Source organism: Taeniopygia guttata, chromosome 37 (assembly GCF_048771995.1).
Source record: "Taeniopygia guttata chromosome 37, bTaeGut7.mat, whole genome shotgun sequence".
Lineage (NCBI taxonomy): Eukaryota > Metazoa > Chordata > Aves > Passeriformes > Estrildidae > Taeniopygia > Taeniopygia guttata.
In genome coordinates, this window is record NC_133062.1 from 89,844 (window position 1) to 109,619 (window position 19,776).

General features: G+C 63.3%; 4 protein-coding genes and 2 non-coding genes across 7 annotated transcripts; 5 read left to right on the forward strand and 1 right to left on the reverse strand.

Moving 5' to 3' along the window:
• The first annotated feature begins 79 nt into the window (after positions 1 to 79).
• On the forward strand, positions 80 to 3,144 carry PIH1D1 (PIH1 domain containing 1). The gene is made up of 9 exons (XM_041712983.2): positions 80 to 288; positions 384 to 447; positions 554 to 742; positions 1,525 to 1,586; positions 1,671 to 1,755; positions 1,887 to 1,980; positions 2,054 to 2,144; positions 2,714 to 2,902; positions 3,030 to 3,144. Exons 1-9 carry the CDS (start codon positions 205 to 207, stop codon positions 3,060 to 3,062), a joined length of 891 nt encoding a protein of 296 aa, XP_041568917.2. The 5' UTR covers positions 80 to 204; the 3' UTR covers positions 3,063 to 3,144.
• Positions 3,145 to 3,648: 504 nt separating this feature from the next.
• SLC17A7 (solute carrier family 17 member 7) lies at positions 3,649 to 10,573 on the forward strand. Its single transcript, XM_030260109.4, has 12 exons — positions 3,649 to 3,806; positions 4,539 to 4,761; positions 5,091 to 5,209; positions 5,341 to 5,455; positions 6,027 to 6,114; positions 6,223 to 6,309; positions 6,652 to 6,791; positions 7,517 to 7,663; positions 8,369 to 8,501; positions 9,000 to 9,110; positions 9,415 to 9,542; positions 10,122 to 10,573. The coding sequence occupies exons 1-12, from the start codon at positions 3,745 to 3,747 to the stop codon at positions 10,389 to 10,391; spliced, it is 1,623 nt and encodes a 540-aa protein (XP_030115969.4). The 5' UTR covers positions 3,649 to 3,744; the 3' UTR covers positions 10,392 to 10,573.
• A 214-nt stretch (positions 10,574 to 10,787) lies between these two features.
• Positions 10,788 to 14,870, forward strand: RPL13A (ribosomal protein L13a; the record flags this gene model as incomplete). 2 transcript variants are annotated; one of them, NM_001309500.1, is given in 8 exon segments in its annotated part: positions 10,788 to 10,839; positions 11,052 to 11,124; positions 11,367 to 11,432; positions 12,274 to 12,375; positions 12,624 to 12,709; positions 13,069 to 13,128; positions 14,020 to 14,142; positions 14,646 to 14,860. In NM_001309500.1, coding segments are annotated over 8 exon segments (612 nt in total). In that variant the 5' UTR covers positions 10,788 to 10,824.
• LOC115491888 (small nucleolar RNA Z195/SNORD33/SNORD32 family) lies at positions 11,204 to 11,282 on the forward strand. Its single transcript, XR_003957529.2, has one exon. It is a non-coding gene; the product is annotated as a small nucleolar RNA Z195/SNORD33/SNORD32 family (small nucleolar RNA).
• Positions 12,922 to 12,991, forward strand: LOC115491889 (small nucleolar RNA SNORD34). Its single transcript, XR_003957530.4, has one exon. It is a non-coding gene; the product is annotated as a small nucleolar RNA SNORD34 (small nucleolar RNA).
• Positions 14,871 to 14,996: 126 nt separating the features above from the next.
• Positions 14,997 to 19,122, reverse strand: DHDH (dihydrodiol dehydrogenase). Its single transcript, XM_072921477.1, has 7 exons — positions 18,832 to 19,122; positions 17,982 to 18,093; positions 17,354 to 17,517; positions 16,627 to 16,882; positions 15,904 to 16,028; positions 15,334 to 15,484; positions 14,997 to 15,195 (listed from the first exon to the last, which is right to left on the reverse strand). Exons 1-7 carry the CDS (start codon positions 19,015 to 19,017, stop codon positions 15,014 to 15,016), a joined length of 1,176 nt encoding a protein of 391 aa, XP_072777578.1. The 5' UTR covers positions 19,018 to 19,122; the 3' UTR covers positions 14,997 to 15,013.
• Positions 19,123 to 19,776: the final 654 nt, after the last annotated feature.

The window sequence follows — 19,776 nt, forward strand, 5'->3', positions numbered from 1 at the left end:
TTTGGGGGTCCCGAGGGTTTTTGGGGGTCTCCGGAAGGGTTTGGGGGTCTCCGGAAGGGTTTTTGGGGGTCTCCGGAAGGGTTTGGGGGTCCCGAGGGTTTTTTGGGTGTTTCCGGAAGGGTTTGGGGGTCCCGGGGCGTTCCCTGTCCGGTGTCCCGCTCCGTCCCGGTCCATCCCCCGGTCCCATCCCGCTCCCCTCAGGCCATGTCGGACCCGTCGCTGCTCTCGGCCGAGCTGGAGGCGGACGAGGAGGAGGAGGCGGCGGCGCTGCGGCGGCTGCTGCTGCAGGTGGGTCCCGCTCCCGGTGCCGGTTCTGAGCCGCTCCCGGTGCCGCTTCTGAGCCGCTCCCGGTGTCGGTTCTGAGCCGCTTCTCCTCCCCGCAGGTGCCGCCGGACCGTGAGGAGCCCCCGTGCTCCGGCCCCGCCCGGGCGGTGACGCCGCAGCCGGGTACGGCGGATTTTGGGGGGGGTCCCCGCCGCCCCCGGTGGATTTTGGGGGGTCCCCGGCGGATTCTGGGGGTCCCCGCCGCCCCTGACCGCCTCCGTGCCCCCAGGGCTGTGCGTGAAGACCCGCGCCGGGGGGCACAAGGTGTTCCTGAACGTGTGCCACTCGCCCGCGGTGCCGCCGCCGCCGCCCGTGCCGCCCCCGGGGCTGCAGCAGCTCCTGCGGGAGCCCCCCGGGGCTGACGGCGCCTTCCGCATCCCCATGAGCCTGGGGGAGCCGCACGCCGAGCTGGACCGAGGTGAGAGCCCGGCACCGGCCCCGGACTGCTTTTCCTTTTGCCCTTTTCCCCCTTTTCTTTCCTTTCCTTTGTTTTTCCCTTTCCCGGTTTCCCTTTTCCCTTTCCTCTCCTTTCCCTTTTCCCTTTTTCCTTTTCCCTTTCCCTTTCCTTTTCCCTTTCCCTGTTTCCCTTTCCCTGTTTCCCTTTCCCTGTTTCCCTTTCCCCCTTTCCTCTCCTTTCCCTTTTCCCTTTTCAGTTTCCCTTTCTCCCTTTCCCCTTTCCCCTTTTCCGGTTTCCCTTTTCCCTTTCCTCTCCTTTCCCTTTTCCATTTCTCTTTCTCCTTTTCCCCTTTCCCCTTTTCCCTTTCCCCTTTCCCTTTTCCCTTTTCCGCTTTTCCCCCTTTTCTTTCCTTTCCCTTTCCTTTTCCCTTTCCCGGTTTCCCTTTTCCCTTTTCTGGTTCCCCTTTCCCCTCTCCCCTTTTCCCTTTTCTCTTTTCCTTTTCCCGGTTTTCCTTTTCCCTTTTCCGGTTCCCCTTTCCCCTTTTCCCTTTTCCGTCTCCCCTTTTCCCTTTTCCCTTTCCCTCTCCCCTCTCCCCTTTCCCCTTTTCCCTTTCCCCTTTCCCCTTTTCTGTTTCCCTTTTTCTCTTTTCCCTTTTCCCTTTCCCCTTTCCCCTTTCCCCTCTCCCCTTTCCCCTTTCCCTTTTCCCTTTCCCTTTCCCCTCTCCCCTTTCCCCTTTCCCCTCTCCCCTTTCCCTTTCCCCTCTCCCATTTCCCTCTCCCTAACCCCGTCCCCTCTCCCCACAGGCGGCCGTGGCTGCACCGCCTACGACGTCGTGGTCAACTCGGATTTCTTCAGGACGCTGCAGGTCAGCGGGGCTGGGGGGGCTCGGGGGGCACTTGGGGGGCACTTGGGGGGCACTTGGGGGGCTCTGACCCCACGGCCCCCCCAGGCCGACCCGCTGTACCTCGAGTTCTTCCTGACCGTGGCCATGGAGGGGCTGTCGGAGAAGTACGGGCTGGAGCTGGAGCTGACTGGTGAGACTGGGGGCACTGGGAGGGCACTGGGGGGGCACTGGGGGGGCACTGGTGAGACTGGGGGGGCACTGGAGGGGCACTGGGGGCACTGGGGGGGCACTGGACCCCACCCTGACCCCCCACCCCCCCAGACTGGCGCGTGCTGCGGAACCGAAAGTTCCTGGGCTCCATCTCGGCCCAGAACATCCGCACCCGGCCCCGGCCCCACATCCAGGAGCTCCCGGGGTGAGTGGGGACCCCCGGGACCCCTCCCCGAAATCCCCGGGACCCTCCTGCACTCACCTGCGCCTCCCTGCAGCCCCCCGGATCACCCCGAGTTCGTGGTGGTGGCCGAGCCGTCGGCACAGCACCCAAAGGTGCTGCAGGCCCGGGTGCACCTGCCCCAGGTGGTGAGTGGGGAACTGGGGCAACTGGGAGAGCAACTGGGGCAACTGGGAGGGGCTGGGGGGCAACTGGGGGAACTGGGAGGTGCTGGGGGGGCAACTGGGGGAACTGGGGGGGCAACTGGGGGAACTGGGAGGTGCTGGGGGGCAACTGGGGGAACTGGGAGGTGCTGGGGGGGCAACTGGGGGAACTGGGAGGTGCTGGGGGGGCAACTGGGGAGAACTGGGAGGCAACTGGGGAGAGCTGGGAAGCGATGGGGGGGCAACTGGGGAGAACTGGGAGTTGATGGTGGGGCAACTGGGGAGAACTGGGGGGCGCTGCGGTTGGCTTATGGGGTTCCCCTGATTCCAGGGTGATTTTGGGGGCACTGGGGGCAGACTGGGAGGCTTGGGGGCACTGGGGGGTGCATGGGGGGTGTCCCACTGTACTGGGACGGCGCTGGGGGGCACTGGGGGCTGTGGTGGGAGGGGTTCTCACCCCCCTGGGGAGGGTGGGGACACACCGAGGGGTCCCCCAAAGCCCAAGGGGGGGGTTCGGGGTGTGGTGGGCGTGTCCTAACCGGGGTCCCGCCCAGGAGGGGGCGGGGTCTCTGTGGCTGGGGCTGAGCGAGGAGCAGCTGCTGCTGTTCCACCCGCCGCCGCCGGGGGGCGCTGCCGAGGCCGCCGCGGGTCTGCCCGGCCAGCGGGGGGCGCTGCTGGAGCTGGGGCTGCCGCTGCCCGCCGACCCCGCGCGGTGCCGCGCGCGCTTCCACCGCCACTCCAAGGTAAGGGTGGCATCCGTGGGGTGGGACACGTCCCCACGCCCCCCACACCCACCCATGGCTACGGGACACGTCCCCGTCCCCCCATGGCCGCGGGACACGTCCCCCAAGCGCCTGGCCCCCCCTGCAGGTTCTCACCGTGACGATGCCGCTGCGGGCGTGAGGGGCCGGGGACCCCCAGACCCACTGCGGGACCCCCCCGGGCAACCAGGAACACCCGGGACCCTCCCCAGGATCGTCTGGGACCCTCCCCAGGAACACCCGGGACCCTCCCCAGGATTATCTGGGACCCTCCTGGACCCCCTAGCTCAGGACCGTCCTGGACTTCCTCTCGGGGACGTTCATGGGGTCTCTTTGGGGCTCCCCCCGGACCCTCCTGGATCCCCACAGAACCCTCCTGGACCCCCCAGCTCAGGACTGTCCTGGACTTTCTCTCAGGGACCCCCTTCGGGACCCTCTTGGGGTCTCTTTGGGGCTCCCCTGGTCCCCTCCTGTTCCCCCCAGGCCCCTCTTCCCACCCTCCACACCCCCCCAACCCACCCCCCATCTTTTTTGGTGCGAAACCCCCCAATAAAAGCGAAACCCGCAGCCCGCGGTGGGATTGGCCGGGGCCCCCCCGCAGCTCGGCCCACGCCGGGGGGATTGAGGGGATTTAGGGCTGAGCCGGGGCCGGGGGGGCCGGGGGGGGACGTCCCGGAGCCCCGGAGAACCGAGCGGAGCCAGCGGAGGGGTCGGGGGCTGCGGGGAGGGAGGGAGGGAGGGAGGGGGGACCCCCCAGCTGCCCCCCAGCTGCCCCCCGGGTGTCCCCGAGGGGGACAGAGGTGTCACACGGGGGTTCCGGGGCCATGGAGTTCAACAAGGAGGAATTCCGGCGGCAGCTGGGGGCCGGGCTGGGCCGCCTGCACAGGTGAGACCCCCAAATTGGGGGCACGGGGGGGTCCTGGGGACCTGGGGGGGTCAGGGTTGAGGGGGGGTGGGTTGGGACCGGGGTTGGCTGTGGCTGCGTCACCCCTGTGCGGGGACAGCAAAAGCCCAGGGGGAATTTGGGGTCGGGTTTTGGGGGGGGTTTGGGGTCGGGTTTTGGGGGGTTCCGGGTGCCCCCCACACACGGGTGTGTCCCTCCCCCCACGACCCCACTCGTGTCCGTGCCACGCGTGTCCCCGTCCCTGTCCTCGGCCCCTCCCCGGCGCCGCCGCCACCACGGGGGATTTAAGAGGCTTTAATCTGCGGCCAGCGGCGCGCGGGGGGGACACGGGGACACGGGGGGGGGGACAGGGACATGGGGGGGACACGGGGACACGGGTGGGGAAAGGGACACGGGGGGGACACGGGGACATTGGGGGGGGGACACGGGGGGGACATGGGGACACGGGGGGGGAAAGGGACATGGGGGGGACACGGGGACATGGGGGGGGACACGGGGGGCTGGGGGGGAGGAAAGGGACGGGGGACACAGCGTAGGAAAAAGGGACACGGGGGGACATGGCAGAGGGATGGGGAGACACGGGGACACAGCGGGGGGACGGGGGCACACGGGGACAAAGTGGGGGGACATGGGGACACAGGGGGACATGGCAGAGGGACGAGGGAAAATGGGGACACGGGGACACAGCGGGGGGACACGGGGGCGGCCCCGCAGGTTCCTGGAGCGGCGGCAGGATGACCCCGAGGTGCTGGAGCTGAGCTCGGGGGGCGCGGGCCCGAGCGCGGCGCGGCCGCCGGTGCTGGACTGCACCTTCTGCGGACTGCCCCGGCGCTACGGCATCGCCATCCTCTGCGGCATCGGCTTCTGCATCAGCTTCGGCATCCGCTGCAACCTGGGCGTGGCCGTGGTCAGCATGGTCAACCCCAGCCACGGGCAGGTACGGGGTCAGGGGTCAGCTGTGGGGTCAGGTATGGGGTCACATATGGGGTCAGAGACAGAGGAACAGGTACAGGGTCAGCAGGTACAACCCTGCCCACGGACAGACCATTAATGGCCTCCAGGTAAGTTTATTAATTAATTAATTAATTAATTAAAGGGCCTGGGCAGGTAAAGGGGCAGTGTGGCCCCGGTCAGCTGTGGGGTCACCGCGGGTGGGGCGCAGCTCTGGGGTACCTGCAGGTGTGGGGGACACTGGCAGGTGTGGGGGAGCACACCTGGACAGGGCGTGTCCCCCCCGTGTCCCCCACCCCACCGACCCCTGCCCAGCGCGCCCAGTTCAACTGGGACCCCGAGACGGTGGGGATGATCCACGGCTCCTTCTTCTGGGGCTACATCGTCACGCAGATCCCCGGCGGCTTCATCGCCCAGAAGTTCGCGGCCAACAGGTGAGCACTGCCCCGGGGGGCCCACAGGTGAGCCCGGGGGGGCGTGGCCGGCCCACAGGTGAGCCCGGGGGGTGTGGCCGGTGCCCAGGTGAGCCCGTGGCGTGGCGGTCACCCGCGTGTCCCCCGGGCAGGGTGTTCGGGCTGGCCATCGTGTCCACCTCGGTGCTGAACATGCTGATCCCGTCGGCCGCGCGCGCCCACGTCGGCTGCGTCATCGCCGTGCGTGTCATGCAGGGGCTGGTGGAGGTCAGCCACGGCTTTTGGGGCCGTTTCGGGCGGTTTTGGGTGTCTGGGGAGATCATCCGAAAAGCCTGGGGGGGTTGGGGTGGTTTTGGGCTGTTTCGCGGGCATTCGACAGAGCAGGAGCGGTGTTGGGGGTTTTCGGGTGTCTCTGGGCTGTTCTGGGAAATTTTGTGTTGATTTTCGGGTGCTTTAAAGGTGTTTCTGGGGTGTTTTGGGCTGTTTTGGGGTGTTTTAGCAGCGTTTATTTTGGGGTGTTCTTAAGGTGTTTTTGGGGTGTTCTTAAGGTGTTTTTGGGGTGTTCTTAAGGTGGTTTTGGGGTGCTCTTAAGGTGTTTTTGGGGTGTTTTAGGCCGGTTTGGCGTGTTTTAGCAGTGTCTATTTTGGGGTGTACTTAAGGTGTTTTTGGGGTGTTCTTGAGGTGGTTTTGGGTGGGTTTTGGTGCTCACCTGGTGAGGTTGGGGCGTGGCCAGGGTGTGGCCGGGTGGGCGTGGCCAGGGGCGTGTCCGGTGTTGGGTGTGACCAGGGGGCGTGTCCAGTGTTGGGTGTGGCCCATCTGACCCCGCCCCTTTCCGCAGGGCGTCACCTACCCCGCCTGTCACGGCATCTGGAGCAAGTGGGCGCCGCCCCTGGAGCGGAGCCGCCTGGCCACCACGGCCTTCTGCGGTACCGGGGGGCTCGGGGGGTTACCGGGGGGTTACCGGGGGGCTCAGGGGGGCTCGGGGGGTTACCGGGGGGCTTGGGGCGCTCCCGGTGACCGCCGTGCCCCCGCAGGCTCCTATGCCGGGGCGGTGGTGGCCATGCCCCTGGCCGGGGTCCTGGTGCAGTACACGGGATGGAGCTCCGTGTTCTACGTCTACGGTGAGAGCCCGGGACCACCGGGATACCCCCGGGACCCCCTGGGACCCACCGGGACCACCGGGACCCCCCGGGACCACCAGGACACCCCCGGGACACCCCTGGGGCCCCCCAGGACCACCGGGACACCCTGGGACCCACTGGGACACCCCTGGGACCCCCTGGGACCCCCTGGGACCCCCCGGAACCACCGGGACCCCCTGGGACCCACCGGGACCACCGGGACACCCCTGGGACCCACCGGGACCACCGGGACACCCCTGGGACCCCCGGGACCCATGGGGCTCCTCCCAGTGCCCCTTCCCAGTGGTCCCAGTGCCCCTCCCAGTAAGCCCCGCCCCCCAGGCAGTTTCGGGGTGCTCTGGTACCTGTTCTGGGTGCTGGTGTCCTACGAGAGCCCCGCGCAGCACCCGACGATCTCGGCCGAGGAGCGCAAGTACATCGAGGAGAGCATCGGCGAGAGTGCGGGCAGCAACCCGCTGCTGGTCAGACTGGGAGCACTGGGAATGGCACTGGGGGCGCTGGGAGTGCTGGGACGGGCGCTGGGAGCACTGGGGTCACTGGGACAGGCGCTGGGAGCACTGGGACAGTCACTGGGGGTCACTGGGATGGGCACTGGGGTCACTGGGGTCACTGGGAGCACTGGGATGGGCACTGGGGCACTGGGAGCACTGGGATGGGCATTGGGGTCACTGGGATGTGCACAGGAGGCACTGGGAGCACTGGGATGGGCACTGGGGTCACTGGGATGGGCACTGGGAGTCACTGGGGTCACTGGGATGGGCACTGGGGATCACTGGGGTCACTGGGGGTCACTGGGATGGGCACTGGGAGTCACTGGGGGTCACTGGGATGGGCACTGGGGTCACTGGGATGGGCACTGGGGTCACTGGGATGGGCACTGGGGTCACTGGGGTCACTGGGATGGGCACTGGGGTCACTGGGATGGGCACTGGGGTCACTGGGGAGTCACTGGGAGCACTGGGATGGACACTGGGGTCACTGGGGGTCACTGGGGGGGTCACTGGGTCACTGGGATGGGCACTGGGGTCACTGGGATGGGCACTGAGAGTCACTCGGATGGGCACTGGGGTCACTGGGAGTCACTGGGGGGGGTCACTGGGGCACTGGGATGGGCACTGGGGTCACTGGGATGGGCACTGGGAGTCACTGGGGGTCACTGGGGGTCAGTGGTCACTCCCGCCCGCAGCTGGCCACGCCCTGGCGCCACTTCTTCACCTCGATGCCCGTCTACGCCATCATCGTGGCCAACTTCTGCCGCAGCTGGACCTTCTACCTGCTGCTCATCAGCCAGCCCGCCTACTTCGAGGAGGTCTTCGGCTTCGAGATCAGCAAGGTCGGGCCCAAAAATCCCCACAAAACACCAAAAAAACACAAAAATCCCATACAAAAAAACCCCTACAAAGCACCCAAAAAAATCCCCATAAAACCAGCACAAAAATCCCACACAAAAAACCCCACAAAACACCCCAAAAACACACACAAAACACCCCCAAACAACCCACACAAATCACCCCAAAAACACACACAAAACACCCCAAACAACCCACACAAAACACCCCAAAAACACACACAAAACATCCCAAACAACCCACACAAAACACCCCAAAACCACACACAAAACACCCCAAAACCACACACAAAACACCCCAAACAACCTACACAAAACACCCCAAACAACCCACACAAAACACCCCAAAACCACACACAAAACACCCCAAACAACCCACACAAAACACCCCAAAAACCCCACACAAAAAACCTCACAACACACTCCAAAAACACACACAACACCCCCAAAAATCCCACAAACACCCCACAAAACACCTCAAAAACCTGCCCGAAACCCCACAAAACACCCCAAAACCCACAGAAAACCCCACCAAACACCCCAAAAGCCCCAAGACACTCCAAACCCCCCACAAAACACCCCGAAAACCCCCAGGAACCTGCAGGAAACACCGCAGAAAGCCACACAAAAAATCCCAAAAAACCCCAAAAAACCCCAAAAACCCCAAAATCCCCCAAAATCCCCGAGCAGGTGGGGCTGCTGTCGGCGCTGCCGCACCTGGTGATGACCATCGTGGTGCCCATCGGTGGGCAGATCGCCGACCTGCTGCGCTCCCGGGGGCTGATGTCCACCACCAACGTCCGCAAGATGATGAACTGCGGCGGTCAGTGCAGGGCAGGGGGGGACACAGGGGGGACAGGGGGGACAGCGGGGGACATGGGGGGACATGGGGGGACATGGGGGACATGGGCGACACAGGGGGACATGGGGGGACATGGGGGACACGGGGGGACACGGGGGGACATGGGGACACGGGGGGACATGGAGGACATGAGGGACATGGGGGGACAGCAGGGACATGGGGGACACGGGGACATGGACACAGACATGGAGGGGATAGTGGGGACACAGAGGGGACAGTGGGGACATGGACACAGACATGGAGGGGACGTGGGGACATGGAGGGGACAGCGGGTGACAGAGGGGACACAGAGGGGACAGAGGGGACACAGAGGGGGACAGCAGGTGACAGAGGGGACACAGAGGGGACAGTGGGTGACAGAGGGGACAGTGGGTGACAGAGGGGACAGCGGGTGACAGAGGGGACACAGAGGGGACACAGAGGTGACAGAGGGGACAGAGGTGACAGTGTCCCCTGCAGGGTTCGGCATGGAGGCCACGCTGCTGCTGGTGGTGGGCTACTCGCACTCGCGGGCCGTGGCCATCTCCTTCCTGGTGCTCGCCGTGGGCTTCAGCGGCTTCGCCATCTCTGGTGGGGACAGCAGCGGGGTTTGGGGGGGATTTTGGGGGGTTTGGGGGGTTTTGTGGGGTTCGTGTGGGATTTTTGGGGGGTTTGGGGGGTTTGGGGGGGTTTTTTTTGGGGTGTTTTGTGGGGTTTTTTGGGGGGTTTTGTGGCGGTTTTTTGGGGGGTTTTGTGGGGGTTTTTTGGGGGTGTTTTGTGGGGTTTTTTTGGGGTGTTTTGTGGGGGTTTTTTGGGGTGTTTTGTGTTTTTTTCCCGAGGGTTTCTCGGGGTGGGGGACACGCCAGTGACACCCCCGTGTCCCCTCCCCACGCAGGGTTCAACGTGAACCACCTGGACATCGCGCCGCGCTACGCCAGCGTGCTGATGGGGCTGTCCAACGGTGTGGGGACCCTGTCCGGCATGGTGTGTCCCCTCATCGTGGGGGCACTGACGCGCCACAAGGTGTGGGGACAGCGGGGACAGCGGGGACAGCGGGGGGGGGCAGGAGGGACAGGGGGACATGGGGGGGACAGAGGGACATGGGGGGACAATGGGACATGGGGGGACAGAGGGACATGGGGGACAGAGGGACATGGGGGGATGGAGGCACATGGGGGGGACAATGGGACATGGGGGGGGACAGAGGGACATGGGGGGGACAGAGGGACATGGGAGACAGAGAGACGGGGGGGAATGGAAGGACATGGAGGGGACAATGGGACATGGGGGGACAGAGGGACATGGGGGGGACAATGTGGGGGACAGAGGGACACGGAGGGGACAGAGGGACATGGAGGACACAGGGACATGGTCCGAGGCACACAAGGGACAATGGCACCTGGGGGGACACCAGGGGACCGGAGGGGACCCCGGAATTTTGGGGGTCGCGCCGTCCGCCTGTCAATCACTGTCCGCTCGGCCCCGCCCACTCGCCTTGGCCCCGCCCCTTTCCCGCGCTCCGCGCTGACCACGCCCCCTCTCCATTCACCGCCCCGCGTGTCCCCGCCCCCGCGGTGACGCAACGGGCGCTGATTGGCGCAGACGCGCGAGGAGTGGCAGTGGGTGTTCCTGATCGCCGCGCTCGTGCACTACGGGGGCGTGGCCTTCTACGGCGCCTTCGCCTCGGGGGAGCCGCAGCCGTGGGCGGAGCCGCCGCGCGAGGAGGCGGAGCCTCTGGCGCCGACCGGCGAGGATGAGGAGGAGGAGGAGGACGAGGAAGGAGGAGTGGGACCCCCGGGACCCCCGGGAGGGCCCCCGGCCAGCTACGGCGCCACCGGCACCACCCCGGCCCCCGGCACCCCGCTCGGCTGACGCGGGGCGCCCGCGGGGATGCGCTCCGAAGAGGCGACTCCATCCCCCTTCCGTCCCCGAGACCCCCGGGAGCCACCGGGGACCCCCGGTCCGAGTGCCCCGAGAGCTCCGAGAGCCCCGAGAGCCCCGGGAGCCGGGGCCCCTCCGCTGTACATATATAAATAAAAGGAGCGGCCGCTGGAGAGCCTGGAGTGTTGTACTGGGGGAACTGGGATGGACTCGGGCGGCTACTGGGGGTACTGGGGGGGACAGCAGGTACTGGGGCAGCACTGGGAGGGACTGGGAGCACCGGTGCCCCACTTCCGCCCTCAATGGCGCGTCCTGGCGTGGCTTCACGCCCTCTTCGTGGTGTCACTTCCGCCCCCGCGCTGTCCCCGCCGGAAGAGGTGACCCCGCGGTGTGGGCGGGGCCTCTTTCCGAGCGGGCGGCGGCCATGGCGGAGCCGCGGGTGCGGCGCGGCGGCACCGGGAGCGGGACGGGGCGGGACGGGGGCCCGGCCGGGCTCTGCGGGGCTCTGCGGAGAGGCCGGGCACGGCGGGGGGCTGCGGCGAGCGGCGGGCGGGCGGCGGGGGGAGCGCGGGGCGCGGCCACGTGGCGGCCCCGCGGTGCGGCCTGGCCCCGGTGGCGGCGGGGCCTCACCCGGTGCCGCTCGCCCCGCAGGTTTTGGTGATCGACGGGCGCGGGCACCTCCTGGGCCGGCTGGCGGCGATCGTAGCCAAGCAGGTGTTGCTGGGTGAGTGCGGGAGCCTTGCCCGGGGCAATACCGGGGAAATACCGGGGACACCGGGGAAATACCGGGGACACCGGGGCCCCCGCGCCGTGATGAGCGCTGTCGGCTGCCGAGTTTAACGACAATGAGAGCCGCCTCCATGCACTACCAGCTGAGCGCGGGGGTTACCGGGGGGCACCGGGGGGCACCGGGCACCACCGGGGGCACCGGGCGGGGCTGACCCGGCCCCGCCGCGCTCTCCGCAGGCCGCCGCGTGGTCGTGGTTCGCTGCGAGGGCATCAACATCTCCGGGAACTTCTACCGCAACAAGCGTGAGTGTCCCGGGGGTCCCGGGAGGGGATCCCGGGAATGGGAGGGGAGCCCCGGTTTTGGCAGAAATCCCGGGTTCTGGAGGAAATCCCGGGTTTTGGGGACAATCCCGGGAATGAAAGGAGATCCCGGGTTTGGAGGAAATCCCCGGTTTTGGGGACAGTCCCGGGTTTTGGGGACAATCCCGGGAATGGAAGAAGATCCCGCGTTTTGGGGACAATCCCGGGTTTTGGGGACAATCCCGGGTTTTGGGACAATCCCGAGTTTTGGGGACAATCCCGGGTTTTGGGGACAATCCCGGCGTTTCTGAGTCACGCAGAAGTTGAGAAAAGTTTCCAGAAGGTTCCCGGTGCACCCCCCGGAGCCCTTTTTGGGGAATTTGAGCTCTTTTCCCATTCCCCAAGTCCCGTTTAGGGAATTTGCTCTTTGCCCACCCCAGTGAAGATTTTGGGGGGTTTTTCCCCCTTTTCCCCATCCTGGCACTGCCCAACCCCCGAGGTGCCATTTCTGAGGGATTTTGCCCCATTTTAAGGGATTTTGCCCTAATTTTCTGCCATTTCTGAGGGATTTTACCCCATTTTCCTGCTATTTCTGAGGGATTTTGCCCCATTTCTGAGTGATTTTGCCCCATTTTCCTGCCATTTCTCAGGGATTTTGCCCCGTTTTCCTGCCATTTCTGAGGGATTTTGCCCCATTTTCCTGCCATTTCTCAGGGATTTTGCCCCATTTTAAGGGATTTTGCCCCATTTTCCTGCCATTTCTGAGGGATTTTGCCCCATTTCTGAGGGTTTTTGCCCCATTTTCCTGCCGTTTCTGAGGGATTTTGCCCCGTTTTCCCCACAGTGAAGTTCCTGGCGTTCCTGAGGAAGAGGATGAACACCAATCCCTCGCGGGGTCCTTTCCACTTCCGAGCACCCAGCCGGATCTTCTGGCGCACGGTCCGAGGTGAAAACTCCACTTTTATTTCCTTTTTCTCTGATTCTCCCTTTTTTTTTCCTGTTTGTTTTCTTTTTTCTCTGACTCCCATTTTTTTCCCTCCTTTTTCCCTCTTTTTTTTTTTCTCTGATTATCCCAAAACCAGCCCTGGGAATTTCCCTAATCCCGCTGCTTTCACCCCAAATCTAGGCCTGCTAAATTTCCAGTTTCACCCCAAATCCAGGGATGCTAAATTTGTGTTTTCACCCCAAATTCAGGGATGCTGCCCCACAAAACCAAGCGGGGCCAGGCGGCCCTGGAGCGGCTCAAGGTGTTCGATGGGATCCCCCCGCCCTACGACAAGGTGGGAAAACCCCAAAACCTCCAAAATTCCCCTTCCAAAACCCCCCAAATTACCACTCCAGAACTCCCCAAATCATCCCCAAATTCCCTTTCCAGAACCCCCAAAATTGCCCCTCCAGAATCCCCCAAATCCTCCCCAAAAATCCCCCTCTGGAAACCTCCAAATCTTCCCCAAAACCCCCAAATCTCCCCCAAATCCCCCAAAACGAGCCCGGGTGTCCATGATGTCATTTTACCTACATTGTTCGATTTTTGCTGAGAAAAACCCAAATCTGAGACACCCGGAGCCCCGCCCACCCCTGGGACCCTCCAAAAAAACCCCAAAAATCCCAAAAAACCCAAATTTCCCGGGTTTTGCAGAGGAAGCGGATGGTGGTGCCGGCTGCCCTCAAAATCATCCGCCTCAAACCCACGCGCAAGGTGGGTGCAGGAGGAGCTTTGGGGGTTTATAAAGGGATTTTTGGGGAGTTTTTGGGATATTGGGGGTCTTATGGGATTGTTTTGGGGATTTTAGGGGGTTTCAGAGAGTTTTATGAGGTTATTTTATGGATTCTTTTGGGGAGTTTATGGGATAATTTTAGGGGTTGTATGGGATTTTGGTGAGGGATTTTTGGGGGGTTTCACGAGGGATTTTTAAAGAGTTTAAGGGATTTTAGGGGTTTTTGTGGGATTTTTTAAGGGATTTTAAGGGTTTTATGAGATGTGTGTGGGTGTTAAAGGATTTGGGTGGAGCATTAGGGAGATTTGGGTGAGTTCTGTGGTATTTTGGGCAGTTTTGGGTGGTTTTATGGGATTTGGGATGTTTTTATGGGATTTGGGGGCAGTTTGGGGTGGTTTTATGGGATGTGGGGTGGTTTTATGGGATTGATGGGGTTTTTTGGGGGTTTTTGGCGATTTTATAGGATTTGGGGGGGAGTTTTATGGGATTTGGGGTGGTTTTATGGGATTGGGGTGTTTAAATGGGATTTGGGGGCAGTTTGGGTGGTTTTATGGGATTGGGGTGTTTTTATGGGATTTGGGGGCAATTTTGGGTGGTTTTATGGGATTTGGGGTGGTTTTATGGGATTGGGGTGTTTTTATGGGATTTGGGGGCAGTTTGGGGTGGTTTTATGGGATTTGGGGGCAGTTTTGGGTGGTTTTATGGGATTTGGGGTGTTTTAATGGGATTTGGGGGCAGTTTAAAGTGGTTTTATGGGATTTGGGAGGGTTTTACGGAGTTTTGGGTGATTCTATGGGATTTGAGGGTGTTTTTCTGGTATTTCGGGGGGGATTTTGGGGTTTTGGCCCCACTGAGCCCCCCGTGCCCCCCAGTTCGCCGTGCTGGGCCGGCTGGCACACGAGGTGGGCTGGAAGTACCGGGACGTGACCGAGGCCCTGGAGGAGAAGCGGAAGGAGAAGGCCAAGATCCGCTACAACAAGAAGAGGAAGATGATGGTGAGGAAAAACGGGGAAAACGCCCCAAAATCCCCCGGGAGGACGACACCCAAATCAGGGGGAGGGTCCAGAGCTAAAAGGAGGTAAAAGCCTCAAACCAGGGGCAAGACCTGAATTCCCATCGGAATTCAGGGTGGGGGAATTGGGGTCAAATCGATTCTCCCTTTTTTTTTTCCTTGTTTTCTCCTTTTCCCTGATTATGTCATTTTTCTCCTCTTTTTTTTCCCATTTTCTCCGATTTTCCCACTTTTTCCACCTTTATTTTTTGGGGCTTTTTCCTTTTTCTCTGATTCTCACGTGTTTTTTCCTGGCTTTTTTCCCTGATTTTCCCCTTTTTTTCCCCGCTTTTTTTTCCTGTTTTTTCCCTAATTTTCCCCAATTCTCACATTTTTTGCCACTTTTTCTGCTTGTTTTTTTTTCTCCACCTTTTTTCTCCGATTCTCACGGTTTTTTCTCCGTGTTTTTCCCCTTTTTTTTCCCGATTCCCCCGTTTTTGGCCCCAGAGCCTGCGGCGCCGGGCCGAGCGCAGCGCGGAGAAGAAAGCGGCGCCGTTCACGGCGGTGCTGCGGCAGCACGGGATCCTGCTGTAAAAAACCCAAAACCAGCTGGAATCAACCCAAAACGGGCTCGAATAAACCCAAAATGGGACACGCTGCGAGTGGCCGGGCACCGTTCTGGGGCGGTTTCAGAGATTTTGGAGATTTTATTAAACCACAGGTGCAACACCAGGGCTGCTGCGGTCACTCCAGGGTCACTCGGGAGGGTCAGCGGTCACTCCAGAGGGTCGCTGGTCACTCGGGAGGGTCAGTGGTCACTTGGGAGGGTCAGTGGTCACTCGGGAGTGTCAGTGGTCACTTGGGAGGGTCAGTGGTCACTCGGGAGGGTCTGTGGTCACTCCAGAGGGTCGCTGGTCACTCGGGAGGGTCAGTGGCCGCTCTGGGTGGTCAGTGGTCACTCCGGACAGCTGCACCCCCACCTGGGCCCGCGCCTCGTCCAGCAGCCGGGCGATGACCTCGCTCTCGGCCAGCGGCATCTCGGGGCTCTCGGTCAGTCCTGGGGCACCCAAAACCCGGGGAATTCACCCCAAAACCCGGGTTTCACCCCAAAACCCGGGTTTCACCCCAAAACCCGGGGTTTCACCCCAAAACCTGGGTTTTATCCAAATCCCCACGGTTTCACCCCAAATCTCACCCCGCAGCAGGCAGTCCCGCACGTGCTGTGCCTCGAACCGCAGCCCCGCGCCGTGGGGGAAGTTGGGGGTCTCGGCCAGGGGGGGCAGCGGGAAACGCTCACAGCGACCCCCCCAAAACAGCTCCGTGGGGCAGTTCATGTGGCTCGGCAGCTGCGGGGGCACGGGGGTCAGGGGCACCCCAAAAAACCCCGAAAACCCACCAAAAAAATAAAAAAACCACCATAAACCCCAAAAAACCCTGAAAACCCAATAAAAAATTTTTTTAAAAACCCACATAAACCCCAAAAAAACACAAAAAAACCCCCACCATAAACCCTGAAACACCTCCAAAGAAAATTTGGGGTCGCTCCCCAGTTTTTGCCCCCCCCCTCTGTATTTTGGGGTCCCTCCTCGGTTTTAGGGTCCCCCCCACCCGGATTTTGGGGTCCCTCCCCCAGTTTTGGGGTCGTTCCCCAGTTTTTGGGCCCTCCCCCCGATTTTAGGGTCCCCCACCCGAATTTTGGGTCCCCTCCCCCGGTTTTGGGTTCCCCCCCCGGGTTTTGGGGTCCCCCCCCGGGTTTTGGGGTCACCTCGGCCCAGCCCCGCGGGCCCCCCAGCGCCGCCCCCCCCGGCAGCTCCGCGGCCATGGAGAAAAGGAGCGCGGCGAGACCCCCCCCGGGGAACTCCAGCGTCACCGACACCGACTCGTCCACGCCTGGAAACGGGAAAAACGGGGGAAAAAACGGGGGGGAAATGGGGGAAACGGGAAAAAAAACGGGGAAAATAACGGGGGGAAAACGGGGAAAATAACGGGAGAAGAATGGGGAAAAATAATGGAGGAAAACATGGGGAAAAAATGGGGAGGGAAGGGGGAAAATAACGGGGTAAAAACTGTGGAAAACGGGAAAAAAGTCCCTTCCCAGTCCCCTCCCAGTCCTCCCAGTGCCCCCCAATCCCCCCCAGTGCCCCCCCAATGCCCCCCAGTCCCCTCCCAGTGCCCCCAAATCCCCTCCCAGTGCCCCCCAGTGCCCCCCAATCCCCCCCAGTCCCCCCCAGTCCCCTCCCAGTCCCTCCCAGTGCCCCCCAATCCCCCCCCCAGTCCCCTCCCAGTGCTCCCAGTGCCCCCCAGTGCCCCCCCAGTCCCCCCCAGTGCCCCCCAGTGCCCCCCCCAATCCCATCCCAGTGCCCCCCAATCCCCCCCAGTCCCTCCCAGTGCCCCCCAATCCCCTCCCAGTGCCCCCCAGTGCCCCCCACTCCCCTCCCAGTGTCCCCCAATCCCTTCCCAGTCCCCCCCCAGTGCCCCCAGTCCGTACCGGTGGGGTGCAGCCGCCCGTGGGCCCGCAGTTTGGGGGGTCCCTGGCCGCCCCCCAGCAGGGCCAGCGCCGCCTGCACCCCGTAGCCCCCCAGGTCCAGCAGGGCCCCCCCGCCCAGCGCCGGCTCGCGCAGCCGCGGGACCCCCCCCAGGGCGAACCCCAGAGACCCCCGCAGCACCAGCGGGGACCCCAGGGACCCCCCGGCCGCCAGCGAGCGCAGCCGGCGCCAGGCGGGGAAAAAGCGCGTCCAGAACCCCTGCGGGGGGAAAAATGGTACTGGGGGCACTGGGAGGGACTGGGAGGGACTGGGAATGGGGGACTGGGGGGACTGGGAGAGACTGGGGGGACTGGGAGAGACTGGGAGAGACTAGGGGACTGGGAATGGGGGACTGCGAATGGGGGACTGGGGGGACTGGGAGAGACTGGGAGGGACTGGGGGGGACTGGGAGAGACTGGGAGCACTGGGAATGGGGGACTGGGGGCACTGGGAGGGACTGGGGGCACTGGGAATGGGGTACTGGGAGCACTGGGAATGGGGGAACTGCAGATACTGGGAGCACTGGGGGCACTGGGAGTGCAGGGAATGGGGCACTGGGGACAGCAAACTGGGAGCACTGGGAAGGGGCACTGGGGATGGCAGACTGGGAGCACTGGGAACACAAACTGGGAGCACTGGGAACACAATGGGAGCACTGGGAGCACAAACTGGGAGCACTGGAAGGGGCACCTCCATCAGGAAGACGCCGCGCTCCCGCGCCGTCCCCACGAGCTGCGCGACCTCGCGGGCGTCGAGCGCCATCGGCTTCTCCATCAGCACGGCCCGACCGCGGCGCAGGAACAGCAGCCCCGCGGGCAGGTGAGTGGGGTTCACCGTGCCCACGTACACCACGTCTGCGGGGCCAGAAACGGCCTCAGGGCAGCCCCGAAACGGCCCGAACCCAAAACCCAAACGGCAAAAAAATGCCCCCAAAAACGGCCTCAGGGGACCCCAAAAACAGCCTCAGGGGACCCCAAAATCAGCCTCAGGGACCCCAAAAACAGCCTCAGGGAGCCCAAAAAACAACCCCAACCCAAAAAAACCCCAAAATGCTAAAAAACCCCAAAAACCCCCTACAGCCCCGACCCAAGAAAAACCAACCAAAAAACCCAAAACCCCCCAAAATCCCATAAACCCCCCGACCCCCAAACGCCTCCCACACACGCACCACATCAGAGGGGGACATCCCAAAAATACCTCAACCCCTAAAAAACCCCAAACACCCCCTGGCCCCAAAAACCATCACTGAAATTACCCAGATCCCCCCCCAAAAAAACCCAAAATCCCCTCAGGACCCCAAATCTTTGTGGGGTCGCACCGATGTCGGGGTCCTGGGCCAGCTCCTCGTAGGATCCGTAGGCCCGGGGCACCCCGAGGCGGCGGGCGAAGGTTTGGGCGCGCCCCAAATCCCGGGCGGCCACAGCCACCACCTGCGGGGGCACGGCCGGGGGTCGCGGGGACCCCAAAACCCCGGGGGGACCCCAAAAACTCCCCCCCGGGTTTGGGGGGTCGGGAGGGAACCCGGAGTCTGGGATTGCGCAACGGCGGGGGAGGGACACGGCCGGATTTGGGGACACGCCCGGATTTGGGGACACCCCCGGGATTTGGGGACACATCCGGGATTTGGGGACACCCCCGGATTTGGGGACACATCCGGGATTTGGGGACACCCCCGGGTTTTGGGCTCACTGGGGTTCTGGGGGGCACCGGGGATTTTGGGGAATTTGGGGGTCCCGGGTATTTTGGGGGGTTTTGTGGGGTCCCGGGGCTTTTGGGTTTCCCGGCGATTTTGGGGTGTACCGGGGATTTTGGGGCTCCCGGGGATTTGGAGTTATTTTGGGGGATTTGGGGTTACTTTGGGGGATTTGGGGTTATTTAGGGGGATTTGGGGTTATTTGGGGTTATTTTGGGTTACTTTGGGGTTATTTTGGGGGATTTGGGGTTATTTTGGGGGATTTGGGGTTATTTTGGGGGATTTGGGGTTATTTTGGGGGATTTTGGGTTACTTTGGGTTGTTTTGGGGGATTTGGGGTTACTTTGGGGGATTTGGGGTTATTTGGGGTTATTTTGGGGGATTTTGGGTTATTTTGGGGAATTTGGGGTTATTTGGGGGTTATTTTGGGTTACTTTGGGGTTACTTTGGGATATTTTGGGGGATTTTGTGTCACCGTGTGCTCGGAGCGGGGCAGCGTGCCCAGGGCCAGCACGAAGTCGTGGCTGATGGCTCCGGCCCCGCAGATGCCCCAACGCGTGGGGGGCGGCCCGGGCCGCGCTCCGCGGGGCTCCGGTTCGGGGCACGGCTCCGGTTCCCGGTCCCGGTCCCGGTCCCGGTCCCGCTCCACGTCCGGATCCATCTCCCGGTCCCGGTCTCAGTCACGATCCCGATCCCCGTCCCGGTCCCGATCCTGGTCCAGGTCCTGATCTCGATCCCGATCCCGGTCCCAGCCCTGTCCCGGTACCGATCCCGAACCCGGTACCGATCCCGGTACCGATCCCGGTCCCAGCCCTGTCCCGATCCCGGCACTGATCCCGGTCCCGGCCCTGTCCTGATCCCCGTACCGATCCCGATCCCGGTCCCGGCCCTGTCCCGGTGCCAGTACCGATCCCGATCCCGATCCCGGTCCCGATCCCGGTACCGATACCGATCCCGGTCCCAGCCCCGTCCCGATCCCGATCCCGATCCCGATCCCGATCCCAGCCCTGTCCCGATCCCGGTACCGATCCCGGTGCCGATCCCAGCCCTGTCCCGGTACCGATCCGGTCCCGATCCCAGCCCTGTCCCGATCCCGGTACCGATCCGATCCCGGTCCCGATCCGGTCCCGGTTCCGGTACCGATCCGATTCCGATCCCGATCCCGATCCCGATCCCGGTCCCGATCCGGTCCCGGTCCGTCCCGCACCTGTCGGGGCGGGACCGGGACCACGCCCGCCCCTCCCCCACCCGTGGGAAGCTCCCGCGCCCCTCCCCCGCCCACGCGCGGGTGGGGGAGGGGCGGGGGGACACCCGGGGGGGGGGAGGGGCAGCGGCTGTCCCGGGGGGATTTGGGGGAATTTTGGGGAATTTTGGGGGATTTTGGGGGTTTGGAGGATTTTGGTGATTTTGAGGATTTCAG

Excerpts from the sequence above, each read along its gene's own strand:
- DHDH (XM_072921477.1), bottom strand. The coding sequence starts at position 19,017 with ATGGATCCGGACGTGGAGCGGGACCGGGACCGGGACCGGGACCGGGAA. Across the intron at positions 17,518-17,981 it reads GGCCCAGGACCCCGACATCG|ACGTGGTGTACGTGGGCACG; the intron begins GTGCGACCCCAC and ends CTGGCCCCGCAG. Across the intron at positions 16,883-17,353 it reads GCGGCGTCTTCCTGATGGAG|GGGTTCTGGACGCGCTTTTT; the intron begins GTGCCCCTTCCA and ends TTCCCCCCGCAG.
- SLC17A7 (XM_030260109.4), top strand. The coding sequence starts at position 3,745 with ATGGAGTTCAACAAGGAGGAATTCCGGCGGCAGCTGGGGGCCGGGCTG. Across the intron at positions 4,762-5,090 it reads TCAACCCCAGCCACGGGCAG|CGCGCCCAGTTCAACTGGGA; the intron begins GTACGGGGTCAG and ends ACCCCTGCCCAG. Across the intron at positions 6,792-7,516 it reads CGGGCAGCAACCCGCTGCTG|CTGGCCACGCCCTGGCGCCA; the intron begins GTCAGACTGGGA and ends TCCCGCCCGCAG.
- PIH1D1 (XM_041712983.2), top strand. The coding sequence starts at position 205 with ATGTCGGACCCGTCGCTGCTCTCGGCCGAGCTGGAGGCGGACGAGGAG. Across the intron at positions 743-1,524 it reads GCACGCCGAGCTGGACCGAG|GCGGCCGTGGCTGCACCGCC; the intron begins GTGAGAGCCCGG and ends CTCTCCCCACAG. Across the intron at positions 1,981-2,053 it reads CACATCCAGGAGCTCCCGGG|CCCCCCGGATCACCCCGAGT; the intron begins GTGAGTGGGGAC and ends GCCTCCCTGCAG.